General features: G+C 46.7%; 10 protein-coding genes; 4 read left to right on the plus strand and 6 right to left on the minus strand.

The window, feature by feature from the left end:
* Window positions 1–213: 213 nt before the first annotated feature.
* GSBLH_T00002553001 (DNA repair protein (XPGC)) lies at window positions 214–1415 on the plus strand (the record flags this gene model as incomplete). Its single annotated transcript, XM_013041023.1, has 2 exons — window positions 214–311; window positions 344–1415. The coding sequence occupies 2 exons, from the start codon at window positions 214–216 to the stop codon at window positions 1413–1415; spliced, it is 1170 nt and encodes a 389-aa protein (XP_012896477.1).
* Window positions 1416–7273: 5858 nt separating this feature from the next.
* On the minus strand, window positions 7274–7913 carry GSBLH_T00006449001 (uncharacterized protein; the record flags this gene model as incomplete). The annotated part of the gene is made up of 2 exons (XM_013041024.1): window positions 7274–7770; window positions 7829–7913. 2 exons carry the CDS (start codon window positions 7911–7913, stop codon window positions 7274–7276), a joined length of 582 nt encoding a protein of 193 aa, XP_012896478.1.
* Window positions 7914–8006: 93 nt separating this feature from the next.
* GSBLH_T00002554001 (uncharacterized protein) lies at window positions 8007–8669 on the minus strand (the record flags this gene model as incomplete). The annotated part of the gene is made up of 5 exons (XM_013041025.1): window positions 8007–8117; window positions 8149–8249; window positions 8280–8330; window positions 8361–8514; window positions 8550–8669. 5 exons carry the CDS (start codon window positions 8667–8669, stop codon window positions 8007–8009), a joined length of 537 nt encoding a protein of 178 aa, XP_012896479.1.
* A 1514-nt stretch (window positions 8670–10183) lies between these two features.
* On the plus strand, window positions 10184–11233 carry GSBLH_T00002555001 (uncharacterized protein). XM_013041026.1 has 3 exons: window positions 10184–10283; window positions 10315–10770; window positions 10799–11233. Exons 2-3 carry the CDS (start codon window positions 10648–10650, stop codon window positions 11210–11212), a joined length of 537 nt encoding a protein of 178 aa, XP_012896480.1. The 5' UTR covers window positions 10184–10283; window positions 10315–10647; the 3' UTR covers window positions 11213–11233.
* A 753-nt stretch (window positions 11234–11986) lies between these two features.
* GSBLH_T00002556001 (Translation initiation factor 4E (eIF-4E)) lies at window positions 11987–12747 on the minus strand (the record flags this gene model as incomplete). XM_013041027.1 has 6 exons in its annotated part: window positions 11987–12230; window positions 12262–12315; window positions 12348–12401; window positions 12433–12565; window positions 12598–12653; window positions 12682–12747. 6 exons carry the CDS (start codon window positions 12745–12747, stop codon window positions 12003–12005), a joined length of 591 nt encoding a protein of 196 aa, XP_012896481.1. The 3' UTR covers window positions 11987–12002.
* Window positions 12748–12773: 26 nt separating this feature from the next.
* Window positions 12774–14859, minus strand: GSBLH_T00002557001 (Succinate dehydrogenase flavoprotein subunit (SDHA)). XM_013041028.1 has 4 exons: window positions 14681–14859; window positions 14571–14647; window positions 14444–14536; window positions 12774–14409 (listed from the first exon to the last, which is right to left on the minus strand). The coding sequence occupies exons 1-4, from the start codon at window positions 14799–14801 to the stop codon at window positions 12796–12798; spliced, it is 1905 nt and encodes a 634-aa protein (XP_012896482.1). The 5' UTR covers window positions 14802–14859; the 3' UTR covers window positions 12774–12795.
* A 170-nt stretch (window positions 14860–15029) lies between these two features.
* On the plus strand, window positions 15030–15767 carry GSBLH_T00002558001 (uncharacterized protein). XM_013041029.1 has 3 exons: window positions 15030–15268; window positions 15301–15550; window positions 15584–15767. The coding sequence occupies exons 1-3, from the start codon at window positions 15175–15177 to the stop codon at window positions 15735–15737; spliced, it is 498 nt and encodes a 165-aa protein (XP_012896483.1). The 5' UTR covers window positions 15030–15174; the 3' UTR covers window positions 15738–15767.
* Window positions 15768–16741: 974 nt separating this feature from the next.
* GSBLH_T00002559001 (uncharacterized protein) lies at window positions 16742–17925 on the minus strand (the record flags this gene model as incomplete). XM_013041030.1 has 8 exons in its annotated part: window positions 17882–17925; window positions 17786–17851; window positions 17667–17750; window positions 17595–17635; window positions 17470–17564; window positions 17400–17439; window positions 17291–17369; window positions 16742–17255 (listed from the first exon to the last, which is right to left on the minus strand). The coding sequence occupies exons 2-8, from the start codon at window positions 17848–17850 to the stop codon at window positions 16742–16744; spliced, it is 918 nt and encodes a 305-aa protein (XP_012896484.1). The 5' UTR covers window position 17851; window positions 17882–17925.
* A 443-nt stretch (window positions 17926–18368) lies between these two features.
* GSBLH_T00002560001 (uncharacterized protein) lies at window positions 18369–19822 on the minus strand (the record flags this gene model as incomplete). Its single annotated transcript, XM_013041031.1, has 2 exons — window positions 18369–19343; window positions 19373–19822. 2 exons carry the CDS (start codon window positions 19820–19822, stop codon window positions 18369–18371), a joined length of 1425 nt encoding a protein of 474 aa, XP_012896485.1.
* Window positions 19823–20404: 582 nt separating this feature from the next.
* Window positions 20405–22029, plus strand: GSBLH_T00002561001 (uncharacterized protein; the record flags this gene model as incomplete). XM_013041032.1 has 6 exons in its annotated part: window positions 20405–20452; window positions 20483–20572; window positions 20603–20736; window positions 20768–20881; window positions 20916–21039; window positions 21069–22029. 6 exons carry the CDS (start codon window positions 20405–20407, stop codon window positions 22005–22007), a joined length of 1449 nt encoding a protein of 482 aa, XP_012896486.1. The 3' UTR covers window positions 22008–22029.
* Between the last annotated feature and the right edge of the window lie 197 nt (window positions 22030–22226).

Consider the following 22226-nt stretch of genomic DNA (forward strand, 5'->3'; position numbering starts at 1 on the left):
TGCTACCTCTGTTGTGTCACTTGAAAAGTATCGTGGAAAGAGAATTGCTGTTGATGCTTATGGGTGGTATTAAACTGCATATTTCGAAATCTAATTATTAGGATTCACCGCGGATGTTACTTTTGCGCGTGGGAATTAGGAATGGGAATTTCAACTACGAAGTAGGTCATTTTTCTTGTTGTTTTTTGTAGATATGTATTTTTCATAGAGAAGATGATCAAATTACTAAGAAGGTTTTCCATTCAACCGATTTTTGTTTTCGACGGTGCAAAGTTCCCTGCAAAACGCCACACGGATGAACAGAGAGCCCTGTACATGATTCTTTTTGTTTTTTCGAGTGTAGTATACGGCAGACCAAACTAAAAGAAGGAAAAGAGCTTGCCTCTCAGGGCGACATTAAAAAAGCTACTGGCATTTTCACGCAGACAATATCCATTTCAAAAGCGATGATGGAGGAAGTTCTCCATCTCTGCATTCGTCTACAAATTCCGTATATTATTTCCCCATATGAATCGGATGCGGAACTTGCCTTTCTAAGCCGCACTGGAATCGTAGACGCCGTAATGAGTGATGATTCAGATTCTCTTTGTTTTCGTTGTCCCTGCGTTCTTTACAAACTAACTGACACGGGGATATGCAAAGAAGTTTGCTTAGAAAAACTACTCCACTCAGACGAGTTCACTTCCTTTCCATGGACTTGCGACTTGTTCGAGTTTCTTTGCATTCTCAGCGGATGCGATTACTTGGACAATCTCCCTTATATCCGCTTGAAAACCGCGAAAAAATACATTCAGCTTTGTGGATCGGAGGAAAACGTATTCCCCTATGTAGCGAAGCTCCCCGTTCATCAATACTCATCGAACTATCAATCGAATTTGAATCGAACTCGGCTTTCGTTTCGCCATCAAATCGTTTTTGATCCGATAGCGAAGTGTCGGAGGTTTTTAACGCCGTTTGGCGACATGAAAACGAATTTGAGTCCTTCCGAAATGGAGGAGGCGTGCGGAAAACTGGAAGGAAAGTGGGATGCGAAGGATTTGGCGCGCGGATTTGAAAGCGAGGCGTGGGGAGAAGGGATTTTGGATCGGTCGACGGATGTGAGCTATTTGGATGCGTTTTTTGGCGATTTGAAACGAGTGGAAGTGTGGAAAGAGTGCCGAATTGAGATAGAAATGGAGAATAAAGGAGAAAAGGAAAAGGAGAAGGAGAGAAAAACGATGAAAAGAGAAATCGAAATGGAAACAGGAAATGCAGGAATTGATAAGAGGAGGAAAGTGGAAAAGGGAGAATTGAGTTGCGTGTCGGATGAGGATTTGCAGTTTATGGACGACGCGTTTTGGAAGGAAGTGGAGCAAATTGAGCAGAGTGTTTGGGATTGTTTGTTGATGGAACAAACAGAGAAAGAATGTGATTGAGATGGATTACGATTTTGCTTATACAGAGCTTTCAGTTCTTTTTCTTTCGCATTTAAATGTTCGTTTAACTCGTTCTTTAACGCTTCCAATCGCTGCACTTTTCGCTTCAGTTCTTGCACTTCGTCTTCTTTCACTCTCGAAGACTCGCGTAGCTGCACAATCTCCTCTTCCATTTGCTTCGTTCTCTTCGGATCCGCCTCCGAAAGACTTCCTTCCTTCAGTCCTCGCAGCCTGCTCAATTCATTCATCATCGTCTCGCTGTTCTTGCGATAAACGAGAACCTCGTTCTCATATTCGTCGATCTGCTGAAGCAGCTCCTCCACTTCGCCTCCGCTTCGATCCAAATCGACGTACAGCGAAAGTGTCCGCGTTCCTTCCTGCACCGGAATCTCCACGCACACCAAATCTCCTTTGGAGCCGTTCCCTTCATTCGAAGGCTGCGCAGAAGCAGAAGCAGAAGCAGAAGCAGAAGCAGAAGCAGAAGCAGAAGCAGAAGCAGAAGTCGCCTCGCTGCTTTCGTTTCTTTGTTTTGCAGTCTCCAACTCTGCGCTGAGCTGCGTGTTTTGCGTTTTCATCTCCTTGATAACGCGCTGGTACTCCTCGTTCTGCTCCGATCGCTTCGTCAGCACCGTTCGCAACGTCTGAATCGTCTGGTTCTGCTGCGTGAACGTGGAGTTGAGCTGATTAATGAGGTTCTGCTTGTGCGACAAATTCGACTGCAAACGCATCTGCTCCTGTTTGAGCTGCGAAACCGACGTTAAAGCCATCGCCGTCTGCGATCGCTGGTTCTGAAGCTCCGCTTGCAGCTGCGAAATCGTGGACTGCAGCTGAGAAAACAGCCGAGCGTCGTATTGCGAGGATTCCGTCGCCAGAGAAAACGTCTCCGACACTGCGAGCGATAACCGCGATTCGATTTCGCTGCCCAGAGCGTTGGGAGTTTCATCGTCGAGCGTTTGAGATGGGTAGAAACGGTTGATCGATGAAACGTCCTGCGAAACTCGCGGAGAGCCGTTCCAGGAGGAAGTGGCGCTGAAGTGGCTGAGGGACGTGGAAGGACGCGGCAGAACCGCGGGAATTTCTTCGTGTGTGGGTTGGGCGGTTGAAGGAGTGATCGGGTTTTGGGATTCGAAGTCTTTGAGTTTTTGAAGGAGGCTTTGGATTTGGGTTTCATTGGATTCGTTTTGAGTTTCCATTTGGTGGAGTTGGGTCTGCAATTCGTCGATTTGGGTTTGGCTGGACTTGTTTTGAGTCTCCAATTCATTGATTTTGGCTTGAAGATCGGAGATTTGCGTGTCGTTCAATTCGTTTTGCGTTTTCAATTCGCTTATTTTCGCTTGTAACTCTGCGATTTGGCGCTCATTCGATTCTTTCTGCGCCTCCATTTCGTTGATCGTAGCTTGCAAATCGTCCCTCTGCACTTCCAAACTTTCCTTTTCCTTCTTCAATTCGTCGATTTCTCTTCTCAACTCCTCCACTTTTTCCTCATTTGCATCGCTTCCCTTCCCTTCGCCTTCCACAACGCTTTCTCTCAACTGCTCCACTTCTCTATTCAACGACGCAATCAATTCCTCCTGCTTCGACATCTCAGCTCGGAGCTTCGCGTCGTTTATCATCTCGTCCGCTTCCTTCTCCTCCAGCTTCTGAATCTTCTGAAGCAGGCCGATTTTTTCATCCACCACGCTCTTCAGCTGCTCCTCGATCGCTTCTTTCTCTTCGGTGATTGTCTGTATGCGATTCAGTAGGGACTCGACGTTTGATTCGAACTGCGAAAGCTGCTGCTGCTGCGCTGCAATCTGAGTTTGGAGCGCGGAGCTGTCTTTTGAGAACCTCGCTAACTCGTTCGATTGATCGCTCATCTGCGACTGCAGCAAAGCATACGCGTTCTGAAGTTCTTTGGCTTCTTGCAACTGCAACGTGGCAGATGCGTAGAGATTTTGGACCTCTGCGAATTGGGACGAAACCTGGTTTAATTGATCCGATTTGATTGTGAGTTCGCTGTTCAGTTGTTCGACGCTGGCTTTCAATTCTTCGAGTTCGTTCAGTTTGGATTTGTTCGTTTCTAGCTCTGCTTTGAGTGATTTCATCGCTTCCATTTCGGACTGTTTCATCTCCAATTCGGTTTTTAGCGTTTCGAATTCGGCTTTTTGCTTCTCGAATTCCACTTTCAATGCACGAATCTCCGCGTCTTTCTTCGTTTTCATGGATGAAACGGCCGCGTTCGATTCGTTTCTCACTTGCATCATCTCCGCCTCCTTCCGTTTCAGTTCTTCTTCCAGCTGCGATACTTTTTCTTGCATTGTACCCAGCTCGTTTTCCTTCGCAAGCAACTCCTGCTTGCATTGATTGAGTTCTTCGGCGTCCTTTTCGCATTCTGCGATTTTACTTCGAAGAATTTCCACGCGTTCCTCCATCGAATCATCGTCCTGCAGCTTATCGAATTCGCTATTCAGTCGCTCAATCTCCTTCTGCAGCTCTTGAATCGTCGTCTCTTTCTCTTCTAGTAGGACGGTTAAACCGACCAATGAATTCACGTCCATCGCCATCGGATCGATCATTTCGTTGTCCGATGATTCAGCAGCGATGACTCGGGGCATCGGTGGGTCGTTAAACTCCATAGACTGTGACAGCATTAAATCCTCCAGCGTTTCGCAGTGTTCTTTCAGTTCGCTGATTTTGTCTTCGAGATGAGATTCGGTTTCGGAGGAAAGCTTGGCACTGTTTTGATAATCGAAAAGCTGCTGCTGAAGATTTCGGATTTCAGCTCTCGATTCATCCGCGTTTTGCTCCTGTTCCTTAATGACAGCGATTAGATGCTCGGAGTTTGTCTGAAGTGCTTCGATGACTTGTTTGCTGTGGTCCATTTGTTGATTCCATGATTCGATCTCCTGTTCTTTGGTTTCAATTTGTGCTTGTAATTCGTTTATGATTTTTTCTTTCTCCACGATTGTTTTCTCCAATTGCTTCTTCTCCTCGATTTCTTGCAGCAATTTCTGGCACTGCTCGTTCATTGCTTCCTTTTCCTTCTCCAGCGCTTTCATCTTTTCTTCAGTCTCTGTCACCAGCTCGCGGCTCTTCTCCGCTTCTTTGATCCTCTCTTCCAATCTTTCAGTAAGTGTCTCTGCGAGCGCATTTCGCTCACTCAGTTCGTCATTCAGTTCCTTTATCTGCTTTTCATAGTTCGATTTCATTTCATTATTCTGCAATGACTGGGCCTTTAGCTCTTCTTCTTTTTGCTGTTTTTGCAGAATAAAATTGTTTAACTCTTGACGTTGAGTTAAAACGTTCTTGCGAATCTCGATCTCCTCTTGGCGAAGAGCAAGGAGAGAATTCTGCTGGCTTTGAAGTTCATGCTGAAGATCTCGAACATTATTTTCCAACTGTTGTTTTTGTGCCTCATAAGTTCTGATTTCCTGTTTGGTACTTTCTAAGGCAGAGTTTTCTTCAATTTGGTGGGTGATCTGAATATTCTTGAGTGACTCTAACTCTCTACTTTTTGATTCTAATTCAGTCTTTGATTGAGCCAATTCTTTCTTTAGTGATTCGAATTCACTCTTCTTCGATTCTAGTTCAGTCTTTGATTGAGTCAATTCATTTCTCAGTGACTCGAATTCACTCTTCTTCGATTCTAATTCAGTCTTTGATTGAGTCAATTCATTCCTCAGTGATTCAATCTCACTATTTCGATCATTCAATTCACCAAGTCTCAGAGATTCCAATTCAGTCTTTGATTGAGTCAATTCATTTCTCAGTGACTCAAATTCACTCTTCTTCGATTCTAGTTCAGTCTTTGATTGAGTCAATTCTTTCTTCAATGACTCGAATTCTCCATTCTTCGATTCTAATTCAGTCTTTGATTGAGCCAACTCATTTCTCAGTGATTCAATCTCACTATTTCGATCATTCAATTCACCAAGTCTCAGAGATTCCAATTCAGTCTTTGATTGAGCCAATTCTTTCTTCAAGGACTCGAATTCTTCTTTCTTCGATTCCAATTCAGTCTTTGATTGAGTCAATTCTTTCTTCAATGACTCAAATTCACTCTTCTTCGATTCTAATTCAGTCTTTGATTGAGCCAACTCATTTCTCAGTGATTCAATCTCACTATTTCGATCATTCAATTCACCAAGTCTCAGAGATTCTAATTCAGTCTTTGATTGAGTCAATTCTTTCTTTAGTGATTCAAATTCTTCATTCTTCGATCCCAATTCAGTCTTTGATTGAGTCAATTCATTTCTCAGTGACTCAAATTCACTCTTCTTCGATTCTAATTCAGTCTTTGATTGAGCCAATTCTTTCTTCAATGACTCAAATTCTTCTTTCTTCGATTCCAATTCAGTCTTTGATTGAGTCAATTCTTTCTTCAATGATTCGAATTCACTCTTCTTCGATTCTAATTCAGTCTTTGATTGAGCCAACTCATTTCTCAATGATTCAATTTCACTATTTCGATCATTCAATTCACCAAGTCTCAGAGATTCCAATTCAGTCTTTGATTGAGCCAATTCTTTTCTCAATGACTCAAATTCTTCTTTCTTCGATTCCAATTCAGTCTTTGATTGAGTCAATTCTTTCTTCAATGATTCGAATTCACTCTTCTTCGATTCTAATTCAGTCTTTGATTGAGCCAACTCATTTCTCAATGATTCAATTTCACTATTTCGATCATTCAATTCACCAAGTCTCAGAGATTCCAATTCAGTCTTTGATTGAGCCAATTCTTTTCTCAATGACTCAAATTCTTCTTTCTTCGATTCCAATTCAGTCTTTGATTGAGTCAATTCATTTCTCAGTGACTCAAATTCACTCTTCTTCGATTCTAATTCAGTCTTTGATTGAGCCAATTCTTTCTTCAATGACTCAAATTCTTCTTTCTTCGATTCCAATTCAGTCTTTGATTGAGTCAATTCTTTCTTCAATGATTCGAATTCTCCATTCTTCGATTCTAATTCAGTCTTTGATTGAGCCAACTCATTTCTCAGTGATTCAATCTCACTATTTCGATCATTCAATTCACCAAGTCTCAGAGATTCCAATTCAGTCTTTGATTGAGCCAACTCATTTCTCAGTGATTCAAATTCTCCATTCTTCGATTCTAATTCAGTCTTTGATTGAGTCAATTCATTCCTCAGTGACTCGAATTCTCCATTCTTCGATTCTAGTTCAGTCTTTGATTGAGCCAACTCATTTCTCAATGATTCAATTTCACTATTTCGATCATTCAATTCACCAAGTCTCAGAGATTCTAATTCAGTCTTTGATTGAGTCAATTCTTTCTTCAATGACTCGAATTCTTCATTCTTCGATTCTAATTCAGTCTTTGATTGAGTCAATTCATTTCTCAGTGACTCGAATTCACTCTTCTTCGATTCTAAATCGGATTTTGATTGAGCCAATTCTTTCTTCAATGACTCAAATTCTCCATTCTTCGATTCTAATTCAGTCTTTGATTGAGTCAATTCTTTCTTCAATGACTCAAATTCACTCTTCTTCGATTCTAGTTCAGTCTTTGATTGAGCCAACTCATTTCTCAGTGACTCGAATTCTTCTTTCTTCGATTCCAATTCAGACTTAACAATTGCCATCTCATTCCCCCAGGATTCCAATTCTCTACTTTTCGATTCCAATCCAGCCTTAGCATCTTCTAAACTCTTTCCCAATGATTCGTTTTCTGCCATTAAGCTTTTCACCTTCTCTTCTATTTCCTCATTACTTCTTATCGTATCGTCCCTCTCCTTTTCGATCCTTCTCAATTCTTCATCCTTTTCATTCAAACCTGATTCAAGCCCCTGAACTTGTACTGACAATTCGGATAACTGCTTTTCCTGCTCCGTTATCACTACAATTTATGCACAACACATTTACACACATTCCAGTTTACTACTTAGTACATCCTTTAATTCCTTCAATTCTTGACACTTTAATTGGTACAGCTCGTCATTTGACAACTTTTCTTGAAGAATTTTGCCATATTCCAATTTGTAGTAATTCTTTGGGTCGTCCATTCCATCTTCCAACTTTTGAACTTCCTCCTCTAACTCTTGGATTCTCGTTTCACATTCTCTCTTTTCCTCCATCGAGCTTATTACCTCTTCGTTCAAGCGCAAGATTTGCTCGACCTGACATTCCACATTTCGTTTTTCACTTTCTAAAGACATTTGCAATTCAGATCGTTCTTTCTCCGCTGACTCTTTTAGTGAAATTTCCTCCTTCAGCTTGGTAGTTAGATTTTGTAATTCGTACTCCAGACTTCTTACCTTTTCATTTAATTCGACAATTCGCTTGGACATACTCTCACGAACTTCGTTCCAGACTTCTCGCTCCTGTTCTATCTCGTTAGGAACAATGACTTCCGATTCTATTCAAAGATGTTAGATATCGATACAACCTCACAAAAATCAACAAACAAAAAATACCTTCTATATTTTGATCCTCAGGAGTCTCATATTGATATTCCACATGAGAATCTGACGAGTCTGAACTAGAATCGTCAGCTTCCATTGCAGAACGTAAAAATGATAACCCCCTGCCAAACATTTATTGATTTATAAAACGAACAAGGATGATGTTTGGTAAGAAGAAACAATTATAAACTTAAAATGTAAGATAGCTCTTTTTGGAGACAGATGGATAAAAATCGTTCTTTTCCTCAGGAGAACTGTCAACTTTCGGTGCTACTGACGTTTTCCAGCATGATTGGCCTCCCTTAAATACGATTCAAAATTATAAATTATACATCATCCTGATATGATGGCTGCTCCGGAGCATCCTTCAGAGATGGGCTGAACCAAGAGTTCTCCAGACTATATGGAAACAACCTTTTGCGGTGTTTCTTTTCTATATCTAAAGCAATTTTCATATAATGACGGCAGCAGTTCGATTTCGATAGTAGGTACAATAAGTTGAGTAACTTTATATCTGGTGATGATTTCACTTGAATGATCCTACTATTTTCTCGTCTCTCCGCAGTTTTCAGAACATCTCCATATAAACGACAAACTTTGGAAAGTACTTTTGGAGAATCTACATCATTCTCAATAATAATAACATCTTTAATATGATACAACAGCTCTTTTTCATCGAAAGGAGTATACGGTAAAACCTAAAGCGATAAATAGATCACTGTACAAAATATACATCTTCTCGGACATGAAGAATGTGCTTATATGCGATAATGGGTAGTCTTACTTGCTTCCCCATCAATGCGGATTCCAGCTCTTTACAAAGCTCGAAAATGCTTTGTGAAGATGATTCCATTAAGGATTGAGCCAATGTACAAAACAATGGACCTTGAAATGGTGATGTGTGTACGTCTTTTATGAAATGCAGAATGCTAAGTGTTATTTTTCAACATAGAATTAAAGTTGATTCTTCTTACATAAGATGATGTTGATTCGTACTTAGATGGTATTGCTGTGGTAATAATAATAATAATAATAATAATAATAATGAATATTACTATTGTAAGGGTAATTAGAATTAATCATTATATTCTCATAATAGACGTGAATCTATTTGTTTAGAGCTGAAGCGAACATTGGAAGGTTTCAACACGAAGTCGTAAGTATAGTAAAGTGACAATATCGTGTCTTTATCGACGTGGTACTCTCTCTCTCCCCCTCTATATATACAGGTTTAATATCAATTCTGTCTTTCCCTTGCTCCATTCACATTTCCATACGACGAAAACCACGAAGAATTCACTTACTATCGTTTCCACATAAGAATGAAGAGGTTTTATTGCTCCTTTGGAATTCTAAAGTGAATTCATCGATTTTCTCCCCAAGAGATTGAACTTACCCTTATGAAACATAAAGCGAAAATTCACTTTACTTACAAATGCAAATTATTAGCAAGAAACAGTACTTCACACATTCATCTTAAACACCTCAGTAAACTACATATTCTTTCACATTACTAGTACATCTCCCTACTCTTCCATGCGCTGTAACAAGGATAGCTAAAATTGAATAGGCTCAACACGTTATGATTCTTCATATTATTATTATTGTCATTTATGTCGGACGATATTGATGAGATTGAGGCTCTGTTAAAACCATCCAAAAAAAAGCAGCAAGTCTTGGTGTTAGCTCTCGGCATCTCGTGTGTTCTTTGTATGCTATTGAGTTACTTTCTGTTTCAAAATATGGAGCATCTCTATGTAGCGATTTCAATACTATTACGCTTATCTATAGAATATTGGACAAAATCACATTGCTTGGACACTCGGTAGAAATCGTGATTGATACTGAGATGTAGGGTTGCTAAGAATTATAATTTTGTTGCGCTTTGCTGTGTCGTTGCTATCCTTGACTGGAAAGCAGTCCCACAGTTTGTTTTTTTGGAATATCTACTCGTCTATTATTGTTATCTCATTCTTTTTGTCAGGAATGTTAAATGTGTTCATCGTTTGTATAGCTGAAGATCTGTCCATTCGCGTGTTTTCTGTGTTGATGGCTACGGCCGAAGTCATCCTGAATATGATCTCTATTTTGATTACAATGATTTTTGCCTATCAGACGATCCTTGCTTCAAAGAGAAATCAGTCGTTGAGCATTAACGACCCTCAGAAGGAGATTTTGGACTTTGTATTCAGAGGGTATTGGTGAACGGAAGGGAGTGATGAATAGAATGATAAATAGTATCCCACTTCTAGGTATGTGGAACAGGAAGTTCATTGCAGAGGATAAGATGGAATAATCTATAAAATAGTAATTGTTTGTTAATAGCCACTATTTGTGGAATTCTCAGTATTTTTTCTTTTTGGCTCTAAATCGATTCGCACATGAGTACTCCTGGAGGAAGCCCCATTTTGAGTAACGCGGATTTAGCTGTTTTACAGGCTAGTGTTACAAAGGATGTGTTTGAACGGTTTTGAGTTCTACATGAATATTAGTACTAGGATTTTTGATACTTGCCAGAAGAAATGTATCGCGAACTACAAAACAAACTCTTTAGAAATTGGAGAACAAGTCTGTGTTGAACGGTGCACCAAGAAGTGGTTCGAAGTTTACAACTATATTGTCACGATAGCAGAGGAGGCTACCACAAAGTGATTCGTACATCCATTTAGTAAATATCTGCTTGTTATTTTCCTTGTTTGTTTTTTCTTAAAGTCTATTTTCTGCTACAGCAATTGTGATATTTCAAATCGCACTCTTTTCTATAAGGCCATTGGTAGTTTTTTGTAACAGACGTAGATGGTTCTGTCACAACTAGGGCTTCAGAAAGGAATATGTCGCATGTGGCAAAAGGGAGATTAACAAAAACTCGAGAGTCGAATTATCCGATAAGTCCAAGCTACAAGGCTTCGTCGAACCCGTCATCTTATCATAGGCGAGTAGCGTTTTCTGAAGAAGTTGGTAATGTCTTTTGATATCATGCAGATTCACAAGCAAAATCAAAATTCTAAGAGGTATACGAGTCGGTGGAATGCAGAAATTACACAACTCTCTGCGGGTGGTCCCTGGAGCGAAGAGGAGCTCAAACTGCCTCGTTACATGCGCTCTACTGCTAGTTCTCGTCAACGACTTAAAGAAAATATGTTGTCGAATGGAGCAAAGAACTCTTCGCACCGAGTTTCCCACCGAAGAACTGTTCCTGTGCTTCATTCTGAACGAGAAGCGTTTCATAAGCATAAAAAGGATTCAGTGTATCCGTATCGTGAGTATAATCAAAGCTATTTTCCGGTGATTAACGATAGCACTGATTATCAAGCCTCCAATGAAACGATTGTTGAAGAACAAATGGTACAATCTGAATCCCTCTGTGTTGCAATAAAAAGACGATTAACTAGTTGAATATAGGGTTTCAATACTCTTCTCCCTTTGTTTTCAAACACTTTCGTTGGTTTCTTGTCACTTACGAAGGAGAGTATGCTCTGTAGCAATGGCTATTGATTATGCAAAAGAGAAGCATCCTTTCCCTCGTAATTGATTATCGCGGTGGGGATAAATGAAAAACTCAATCCCAGAGAAGTATTGTGTTTTCATCTAGGGTGAACTGTATTGTTTGTCTAGAGTTTGAAGCATATGAAGTGATTTTCTAACGAATGGAATTGAGTGGAATTGGATGAAATTGGATGAAATTGAATAGAATTGAATAGAAATGAATAGAATTGAATAGAAATGAACACCACTTTGACTGTTTTCTGTTTTTCTTGAACATAGTGCCATGTGAATGAATGAGAGAACTGGGAAAACATTGTTTTCAACATGTTTCAAACTTCATAGACTATACATTTACATGATTGAAACAATCAAACATGACTTGCTTTTGGATCAACGAAATAGTAACAAAAAGACCACTTGATTCTACCAACCAGTCGTTTAATAGCAATATAGTATGAAATAAGATGTACACAAGTATTGGGAATAGTCTTAGTACAGACGGATGACTTCGATGGATTAACTCATGTTTGGAACCCAATTCTCAAACTGCACTTTGCAACGAATTCACTCATTTTTCTTCGTAAAAACGTATTTAAATATAGAAAAAATGCGACTTTACACCTTCAATCACAAACGCAGCAAGAATCCTCTCGAATTCCAATTCCTTATTTTCTCAAACACAAAAAACGAATTAAGCCCCTCAAAGAATGTATTTCACGTCGCCTCCATGCTTGCGGAATTCCATTTTCTCCCTCTTTTCAACGGCATTTAGTGCACGAAGTCTGCGTCCCACAGTGGCGATTTCTCGCTCGTTTGCAGCATCCTTCATCCACACTTCTACACGGTATCCTTTTGACTTCTTCAAGAAGGAAACTCCACACACGGAAGAACCAGTCGGATCGAGAGTCTCTCCGATGACGGAGAGCAGCTAAATATCATTCACTGGATCTGGTCATTACAATTGACTGCCATCTCTCCTCAAGATAATGATCATTTATGTGAAGGCCAAGACGCTAGAGATGACACAAAATATGCCGCTCGCTACCCAGCTCCCACCGTCCTTATTAGCCTCATCTTCCCAGGAAGGCTTAATTCCGGTCTATGCGGTAAATACCTTTCAAGCCATCTACCTTAAAATAGTGATAGTTTCCATTCTCAGGCAAGTCATTCACAGGTCGGAGACGGCCATAAATTCCCCAGAACTCCTCGATTGTACTAAAAGTAGCCACCTGCTGCTGATTGCCACCCCATTCGGCTTCTGTGCTGTACGTCATGCAACGCCAACAAGAGCATACTTGCTACTACTCGAACGGTCCTCATACCAAACATCCCAAGAACTATTCAGCTGATTCTATAGGCTGATGGCCCAAAAAGAGTACACTACATTCTGTGCTTCCATTCCTGAATTCTGACCACTTTCTGATTACCAATCGTCCACGACTCATCCCGCGGTTATTTCAACAAACACGCAAAATCAAAATTGCATTAAACGATTAATACACACGCGCCTTGGGCGGAATGGGCTTCACTTCGTTCTCGTCCAGCGTGTTCATATGCACGGGACGGTACATCAGCTTGGTGGTTCCCGTTCCAAACAGAGCGTCGTCGTGGTAGGCCACGGTGTGCTTCAACCAGTTCACGTCATCGCGCTCCTTGTAGTCCTCGCGCGCGTGGGCTCCACGCGACTCCTTGCGCGCCTCGGCAGCGATCATGGTGCAGTGTGCCTGCTCGAGGAGATTCTGGAGCTCGAGCGTCTCGATGAGATCGGTGTTCCAGATCATGGAGCGATCGGTGATGCCCACGTCGCGGATCTCCTTCACCACCTCGTTCATGCGCTTGCATCCCTCCTGCAGCGTCTCCTCCGTGCGGAACACCGCCGCGTAGTCCTGCATGGTGCGCTGCATGCGCAGTCGCAGCTGCGCGGTGGGGATGGCGCCCTTCGCGTAGCGCAGGCGGTCCAGGTTCTCCAGACAGGCCTTGCCGGCGTCCGCGGGCAGCGGGGTCTTCGCCTCGCCGGGCTTGCTGATCTCGTTGATGTAGTTCGCGCAGGCGCGGCCGAACACCACGATGTCCAGCAGGGAGTTCGCGCCCAGGCGGTTGGCGCCGTGCACCGACGTGCAGGCCGCCTCGCCGGCGCACCAGAGTCCGGGCACCACCTTCTCCGTGTCCTGCTCCGTGGGCTTCAGCACCTGGCCGTGGTAGTTCGTGGGCAGTCCGCCCATGTTGTAGTGCACCGTGGGCAGCACCGGCACCGGCTCCTTCGTCACGTCCACGCCCGCGAAGATCATGGCCGTCTCGGAAATGCCCGGCAGGCGCTCCGCCAGCAGGTCGGCGGGCAGGTGGTCCAGGTGCAGGTAGATGTGGTCCTTCAGCTTGCCCACGCCGCGGCCCTCGCGGATCTCCATCGTCATCGCGCGCGACACCACGTCGCGGCACGCCAGGTCCTTCGCCGTCGGCGCGTACCGCTCCATGAAGCGCTCGCCCTCGCTGTTGCGCAGCACGCCGCCCTCGCCGCGGCAGCCCTCCGTCATCAGGCAGCCCACGCCGTAGATGCCCGTCGGGTGGAACTGCACGAACTCGGGGTCCTCCAGCGGAATGCCCGCGCGCAGCGCCATCGCCGTGCCGTCTCCCGTGCACGTGTGCGCAGACGTCGCAGAGAAGTAGCAGCGACCGTAGCCGCCGGTGGTGATGATGGTCTGCTTGCAGTGGAAGCGATGGATCGACCCGTCCTCCAGGCACAGCGCCATCACGCCCACGCACTCGTCGCCGTTCATGATCAGATCCAGCGCGTGGTACTCGATGAAGTACGACGTGTTGTACGCCAGCGACCGCCCGTACAGCGTGTGCAGCATCGCGTGGCCCGTTCGGTCCGCAGCCGCAGCCGTGCGGTACGCCTGGCCGCCCTCGCCGTAGTTCTTCGTCTGACCACCGAACGCACGCTGGTAGATCTTGCCGTTCTCGCAACGGCTGAACGGAAGACCGTACGCCTCCAGCTCGCGCACAGCGCGCGGAGCCTCGCGGCACATGTAGTGAATCGCGTCCTGGTCACCCAGCCAGTCCGAACCCTTCACCGTGTCGTAGAAGTGCCAACGCCAGTCGTCCTCGTGCTGCACCTTCAGAATCAACGCACGAACCTCCTACCATGTTGCCGAGAGCAGCGTTCACGCCTCCCTGGGCAGCGACGGTGTGAGAACGCGTGGGGAACAGTTTGGTAATCACGGCGGTCTTGAATCCCTGTGCGTCAGCAAAATCACAGAAAAGCCAATACGTATTCAGAAAGACCCATAGCGGCACGCAGACCCGCACCTCCAGCACCGACAACCACGCAGTCGTACTCGTGGTCCACTACAAGCTAACTTGGCTACCCACAGTGCAAACCAATAGGATAAGCAGTGCCCAGATCCTTCGTGACCTTAGCATCTGCAGTATTACCAACTACAGCGGAACGGCAGGCAGTAGCTCGGAATGCTCTTGTCAGAGCCGGAGCAGTCTTTCCCATAATTCTGAAACTGGGCAGCATTTCTACAAGACTAAGCTATTCCACACAGGGATACTACTCTATATATCGAGTTTCTAAATAGAGAATAGACGAGCACACCGGAATCTGAATCAATACGGAATCAAGCCATTGGTAGGATTCCAGGTTCCGCCGTGAGCAGAAACCAATTCGTCCCGATTTTTGGATTCTCTGATTGAATGGAAATCTCCAGTGCCAAGTATTGTGTGACATTGAATAGGTAAGAATTGATGCCTGTGCGTTTTTGCAGGAGAATGAGGAGGAGAGCTTTGTATTTTTCGAATGTGGGACAAATCTAACTGCGCGTGTAGAAATGTTCGAAAAGGAAGTGGTTATTGATTGCAAGGGACACATCATGGGCCGTCTTGCTTCTGTCGTGGCCAAGGAGCTTCTCTCTGGTCAGAAGGTTGTGTGCGTCCGCTGCGAGGACATTAACATCACCGGAGGAAGTAGGGCGTGCTGGAGAGTGCTTACTGAATAGTGATGCGTAACCGTGTGCGCCGTGAGGCCTATCTTCGTAAGAAGATGAACACCAACCCTGCTCGTGGTGGCTATCATCAGAGCGCTCCTTCTGAGATCTTCAAGCGTGCTGTGCGCGGAATGATTCCCCACAAGACCCCTCGTGGAGGCAACGCGATGAGCAATCTGAAGTGCTTCGACGGAGTGCCTGCTCCCTACGACAAGAAGAAGCGCGTGGTTGTGCCCGCTGCTTACCGTGTGTCTCACCTGAGGTAGGTGGCGAGGACATTGGAGTGAGGAAATAGACCCGATCGTGCCTACATCACTGCTGGACACCTCGCCAGCCAGTTCGGATGGAGATACGGACATCTCATTCAGCGTCTGGAGGCCAAGAGACTCGCGAAGTCGAAGGAGTATTTCGAGAAGAAGAACTCTGAGAAGAAGGAGGCTTCCGCGTAAGCTTGGTTCAAACATGTCACACTTTGCGATGGGTTGTTTGTTGGATTGAAATAAAGTGGGGTGGAAAGGAGTGAAGGGAAGGGAAGGGAAGGGAAGTGAGAGCGATAGTGGTGTTGATCATCATAGTAATATATAGAAAGATTGATGATGATGTGTATGTGGTAGAATAGGCAGGAAATCATCGGCAAAATGTAAAAATCACACAACTACTCATTGATTCCATACTATTCCTGTGTGAATTACGAGGAAATGAAGTGATTTCACCTCCTAATCACCCATTCCATTCAAAAACGGTGATTCCACCCACTCATTTGTTCCTCAAACACACAAAGGTGGAAAGTGAAAGTGAATATCCGGCGGCAGATCGCAGTTCGCCCCCTGCGACGCGGGTGTAATCGGCAGAAGACTAATCACGCTTTCGTTCTGCTTGAAGAAAGCATGCAGCTTCTGCAGCTGCACACTTGTAAGCGTATTGGTGAAGAAATCGTTGATACTCGCCACATTCGGATTCATCAGAATATCCGGCTATCCTTCACCTCTCCTTCTTCTTCTCTACATTGCTAGAAAGCATCGCGATGCACCATCTCGTGATTTGAAGCCTCCGTCGCAGCCGCTCCAGCGCACCGATCAGCGACGCCGCTTTGGCCTTCTGTTCCTCCGTCAGATTGAGTTTCTCCCGCAGCTTGACGCGCTGCAATTCGTTCGAAGGGCTCGAATCGTCCGCAAGCATCTACCAATCAGCAGACCTCGAAGCTCCGACCGTCCAGAGCACGAGAGAGAGCATCAAATAGCAATCGCGCTGCCGCTGATAGAGCCGCTCCCAGACCTCCAGCAAAAACTTGAAGTCCTTCTTGCGCTCATCGAACGAGAAAATGAGGCCTCCGTTGCAGTCGAACGACTCGAACAGGCCTTCCCGGTTCTCGCTGATGCCCGCGTTCTACGTTTCCACTCCTCCCCAAGCCCAACGCGCAGCCCGTTGATCCGAGTCTTGATGAAATCGATCTTCATCTCGGTGATTTCGATCGACGCCTTCTTCCGCATGCGGCGAAGCCGCGCCGCCGCGCGATCTCGCGTGAGTCTGCACGTTTACCTCGCTCCGCCACTCCGCACTTGAGTTCCTTGGTCTCTTCCGGGAGAAACGGAGCGAGAATCGCCGATTTGGCGTCGCCTTCGGCCTCGGTCTCCTCGGGTTTGCGCTGGAAATCCACGATGGAGTCCTTCCCGGGCGCTAAAGGGAACTGGGCGGGGAGCGAGTAGCTCGGCTGGGAGCTGAGAGGCAGGAGGAAGGAGGGCTGCGTGGAGTCGGAGGGCTTGCCGTCCTTCGGCTTGAGCTGGGAGCGTTGGAAAGGGAACTTGACGGGCTGCATCACGCCCGGCTGCTTGACGTTGAAGGAAGGGTTGAATTGGGAGAAGGCGTTTTGGGGGAAGTAGGGAGAGAGAATGGGCTGGTGGTTGAAGGAGTTGTCGTAGAGAGGGGTGGAGTAGAGGGGATGGAGGGATTGGGAAGAGGAGAGGGATCTAAAGAGATGAATAGTGGTATGAAAGGAAAGGACAGGCGCTGGGAGGTGTTGAGGGAATCGGATTGGGGGAGAACTGGAATGAGGGGAGTAGAGTAGGGAATGTTTTGACGGTCTATGGATCGAAAGGGAGGAGAAAACGAACAATAGAAGTTGTTGGGATCTTGTGTAGGTAAGAGCGATTGCTAGAACTCAGAAATCAAGGGGAAGGATACAGAAGATCTGGAGTTATTTGGTTTTATTGTATCGAATGACACATACGGGTTTAAAAGATCAGCGGAATCGGGAGGCCTCGAATTTTGATTGTTTTCTTCCAATAATCGAAATAACTCGGATCTACCTGATGAATCACTGTTTTGAAATGACCGAGAGTTTGGGGTCCTACACTCTCTACTCCTAAGATAGAGACTACGTTTTTTTGCTTGCAACAGAACTATTTGGTACAACTTGAGATCGTTTTAGATCACTTTGTTGATGTTCTTTACTAGATTGATTTCTAAAAGGTATACTTCAATCTCTCATAAGTCCTACGATGCATCCTGCTGATTCCCGCCTTCCAAAAAATACTCCAAGATGTTTTGACTGTTGTTCTCCATTCTGCAATAAAACTGAACATATCCTACCTACCAGATAGAAGTAGTGTATCTGAACGGTTCTTCTCAAATACTTTCAAGACACAAAAAGACTTTGACTAAAATGCCACCATGTTCATTCTTCCTCCCAGATTCCACTTGCACATCAGCCAAGCTCTGATCTCGTTTCTGCAACAAACACCCCAAATCTCTGTCGCTCACTTCTTTCCTCCTCTCGATCGCACCGTTAACTGCAGCTCGCTTCCCGAAATCAAATTATAATATCCCAGCGTGAAATTATCCTTCAAAAACCCGTGCATCGCATGCTTCAGCTGCTGCTTCGACGGCGGCATTCCTCCCTGCATGTCTCCGATCTGCTGCTTCAGCGTCTTCACCGTCGCCTGCACGTCGATTGTCACCGCCACGCTCTGCCCGTTCAGCCGCCACGCAGGATTCGACGCGTCCACCGGCAGCTTCACCGTCAGCGTTAATGGACCTGGATGCGCCGCGATGAACTGTCCCTCGGGAATCAGCCCTACCAATCAACCATTCCCCGCGGGACTACCTCCCATCGCCGGCATGGCGCCCGGCATCGGCATCATGCCCGGCATCATTCCAGGCATCATGCCCGGCAGGCTCGGCATTGCCGAGGGCAGACCCGGCATTGCCGAGGGCATCGGCGGTCGTGGCATCATCGCCGGCATGGCTCCAGGCATGGCTCCAGGCATGGCTCCAGGCATGGGCGGTCTGGGCATTGCCGAAGGCACACTGGGCATTGCCGAGTTCAGCGGAGGTCGCGGCATCGCCGGCATCGCCGGCATCGTCGGCATCGGATTCGTGGAAACCGTGGAAACCGTGGAAACCGCGGGACTGGGTGGCTGCGGACTGGGCTTTGCCGGGTCGGCGCTGGGCGCGTCCATGCCCGGGAAGAGCGGTCGCGGCGCGGGGGCGGCGGGTCCAGCGGCCAGCGCGGGCTGCGCGGCGGCGGCGGCGTCGGCGGTGGTCTGGGACGCGCCGGGCTGGGCGTCGAGCGCCTTGAGGTGCTGGCGCTTGAGCTGCTGGTCGATGGCGGCGTCGTCGAGCGCGCGGACGGCGGCGGGGACGGCGGCGGGCCCCGGACGCTTGAGCGCGAAGTCGGCCTCGCGCTGCGCGCGCATGCGGTGGATGGCCTCGCTCATCTGCTGGCCGTCGACGAGGTTGGTGGAGGCCTCGCGCGCGCGCCGCACGTCCTGCTGCTTCTTCCAGGCGGGGTCCATCTGCTCGATGCGCACGTGCTCGTTGACCTGCTCCGTGGGAACGTACCGCTGCGTACGCGCGTCGAACATCACCTTCGGGCCCGAGCTCGACGCGCCCTTCAGCTGCGGCTCGAAGTGCTCCACCACCTTCAGACCCGACGACGAAACGTCCGCGGGAGCCGCGGGAGCCGCGGGAGCCGCAGGAACCGCGGGGGGCTGCGGAGGGTTCGGGGCGGGCGTTTCGTCGTCGGCTGGCTCCATGTCGACTTCCATCTGTTCGGGCTAGGGTAAAAAGTGGAAACTGGAGGTACGGCGGTGGAGAGCGGGGCGGCGTGTGGCTTGGCGGGAGAATCGTCGTCGAGGGTGATGGTCTGGACCACCACAAAATCGCCCCAGTCGATCTCCTGGGCGGCCAGCGTCTCCTCGGTGGCCTGCTTCTGCTTGCGTTCTTCCTCTTCTTGCTGGCGACGGAACTCCATGCGGTGGACGGATGTGCGCAGCGCTGCTTCGCGATGCTTGTAGATGTTGAGGAGAGGGTCCTTGATGGACGCGTCGAAGTGGATGATTTTTGTGTATTGGTCGATGTAGGCAAGGAAAATACCGTGCAGAATGTGCGTCGGCTTGAGGAAGCCGAATTGCGGATTCAAGCTTTGATAGTTTTGGATTCCGTCTAAAAACTGGAAGATTAGAGAATAAGAAAAGAGACCCACTTTACGGCCATTTATAGCAGTGTATTGCGCTGTTAGACGGAGAATGTCCATCTCGAGCGAATACAACTCCGGAACATTTTGAGTAAATTCATAAGCGGGAGGCTCTTCATTCGGAATATCTTGGTACACTGCGGCGAGAGGATTGGAACGAGCTCTGTGCTGGATCGAAGATACGGCAGTGACTTCCTTCTGCTCCTCGGAAGGTTCCTCTTCCTTTTCTTTCTCCTCTTCAACACGGGTTTTGGGAATCTCGGGTGCTGCAGAGTTAGGGCGCAAAATAACGTTCACTTACTTTTACCCTCTTTATATGCTTTAACGGCCATCTCATAATATGGATGGAAGGGGTGCTCGGAGCCGATGAAAGCAAACTTGACGCGACTTTTATCTTCCGAGTAGATTCGCTTCTCCATCTCCTTTCCCTGCTTTGCAATGAATTCGGCGGTCTTGTCGATGATTGCCCGCATATCGGGAGGAGGAATGATCATTCCATCAACACCACTTATACTTTTCTGCATTGGATGGATGAGTCTCTCACAAACGCTATTCTTTCTATCTATTTCCCCTGGTGTGCCTCAAATCCGCTGCTTCTTTCCTTGCCTTATTTAAATCCAAAAAATTGCAAAATAAACTCAAATGGGCTATTTGGATGATTTTGTACAGTTTTCTCACCAGCTGAGCAACGTACGTTTGATAAGTACTTTCGATCTCTAGTTGTTTGCAGCGACCGTTTTCGTGAAGTCTGAATACCTTGATCAGCTTGTTTCAGCTATTGCAGTGGCCGCGAGTTTACGTGAGGACTACGTAGGAACGGGGCAAAGTGGTCATTTTTAGGTTCGTCTTCTTGCGTCCATCATTATCAGTTTCCCCCTCATTATTCTCCAAAACTTTATTCGCAGTCCCACTGTAAAGAAGATTTACACAATCACTATCGGAGTCTCGCTTTTGCAATTTTGCTTCGGTGTTGGGTTTGCTACCTCTATTCTTTCTCATCTGCAGCTGGATTCACTCCTTTATTTCGGGTCTGGTTGTTTACCTGCTTATGCGCTTCAGCAATCCTCGTAAACAGCCGATTTACGTCTTTGTCTTTTCCCTTTGCTATCTTTCTCTCTCGTACGCCTTTTCTTTTTACCTCATTGATCATCAGCGCTCTCTACACGATGCTAACGGACTACATGAGCTACACCTTAGACAGCACGACCTACCAAATGATGCTCGTCTCTCGTTTCCAGATGCTCGCATGGTCCGTCTTCGATGGCACCGTCGATCGCGTACTTCCTTCTTTCTCCCTTCCATCCAGGCCGTCGTCGACAAAGGTGCCGCGCAAACCGACCGCTGGGGCCGCATCTACAAGCGCCGCCAGGCCGAGTACGTGACCTCGCTGCCCTCCTTGCTGGACTATTTCAGCTTCGTTTACCATTATCCCGGGATTCTCGGCGGTCCCAACACCTACTACCGCGAGTTCATCGACATTATCGAGAACCGGCGCTATCCGTACGGCGCCATCCCCGCGGGGCGATGGCGTTGGGCGGCGCTGAACCTCGGAAAGGGCGTGTTGTTCCTGGGATTGTTCGTGGCGGCGTCGATTTGGGTGCCGGAAAGCGCGCTGCTGGAAGAAGCGTTTGCGCAGCGATGGCTGGGAACGCGGATTGCGATCGCGTATCTGACGTACGTGGGGGTGCGGTTCCGGTATTATGGACTGTGGAAACTGGGGGAGAGTCTGTGCATTTGTGGGGGATATGGAGAAACGGAGAAGGGGAAATGGGACGGGATCAGCAATGTGGACATCGTGGACTTCGAGTTCTGCACGAGCATGTCGATGGCGACGCACGCGTGGAACAAGCGGACGCAGCGGTGGCTGCAGATGTGCATCTACGAGCGATCGCACTTCAATCAGCTCTACGTGTTCTTGGTCTCCGCGTTCTGGCACGGCTTCTACCCGTCGTATTATCTCTGCTTCTTGACGGGGTCGGGGCTGCAGGCGGTGAACAAGATCGCGCACAGCAAGCTGTGGCCGTATGTGAGCGGATCGAAGTGGGAGAAGGTGTTCCTGCGGCTAGGAAATGTCTATATTATGATGATGGGAACGTTCATGTTCGGCGCGATGTTCTCGTATTCGTTTGAGAAGGCGTGGGCCGTGTGGAAGGCGCTGGATTTCTATGGGTTGTGGCAGTTGGTGGTGTCGTTCTTGATTCTGCTGCTGGTGCCTGCGGGAAAGCCGAAGGAGAAGAAGGAGTAAAGAGAAGGTTATGGGAGTGGATGAGTTGTTTGTTGGAGCAAATGGGGAGGGAGAAAGCGATGAATAAGGGAAGTGGTGGATCGATGAAAGGAAGACACAACACAGGGAATAGCCAGCAAGCAAGCAGGTCATTCTAACTAACAAGGATAGCTTGAAACTAGCCAATCAATCAATCAATCAATTCTTTTTCTTATTCCAACAAACACATTCATTGATCGC

Source organism: Blastocystis hominis (genome assembly GCF_000151665.1).
Source record: "Blastocystis hominis, Singapore isolate B (sub-type 7) whole genome shotgun sequence assembly, scaffold_2".
NCBI lineage: Eukaryota > Bigyra > Opalinata > Blastocystidae > Blastocystis > Blastocystis hominis.

Excerpts from the sequence above, each read along its gene's own strand:
- GSBLH_T00002558001 (XM_013041029.1), top strand. The coding sequence starts at position 15,175 with ATGGGCCGTCTTGCTTCTGTCGTGGCCAAGGAGCTTCTCTCTGGTCAG. Across the intron at positions 15,269-15,300 it reads CATTAACATCACCGGAGGAA|TGATGCGTAACCGTGTGCGC; the intron begins GTAGGGCGTGCT and ends CTTACTGAATAG. Across the intron at positions 15,551-15,583 it reads TACCGTGTGTCTCACCTGAG|ACCCGATCGTGCCTACATCA; the intron begins GTAGGTGGCGAG and ends GTGAGGAAATAG.
- GSBLH_T00002557001 (XM_013041028.1), bottom strand. The coding sequence starts at position 14,801 with ATGGGAAAGACTGCTCCGGCTCTGACAAGAGCATTCCGAGCTACTGCC. Across the intron at positions 14,648-14,680 it reads GGGCACTGCTTATCCTATTG|TGGACCACGAGTACGACTGC; the intron begins GTTTGCACTGTG and ends GTTAGCTTGTAG. Across the intron at positions 14,410-14,443 it reads ACGCTGCTCTCGGCAACATG|CACGAGGACGACTGGCGTTG; the intron begins GTAGGAGGTTCG and ends CTGAAGGTGCAG.
- GSBLH_T00002555001 (XM_013041026.1), top strand. The coding sequence starts at position 10,648 with ATGTCGCATGTGGCAAAAGGGAGATTAACAAAAACTCGAGAGTCGAAT. Across the intron at positions 10,771-10,798 it reads GAGTAGCGTTTTCTGAAGAA|ATTCACAAGCAAAATCAAAA; the intron begins GTTGGTAATGTC and ends GATATCATGCAG.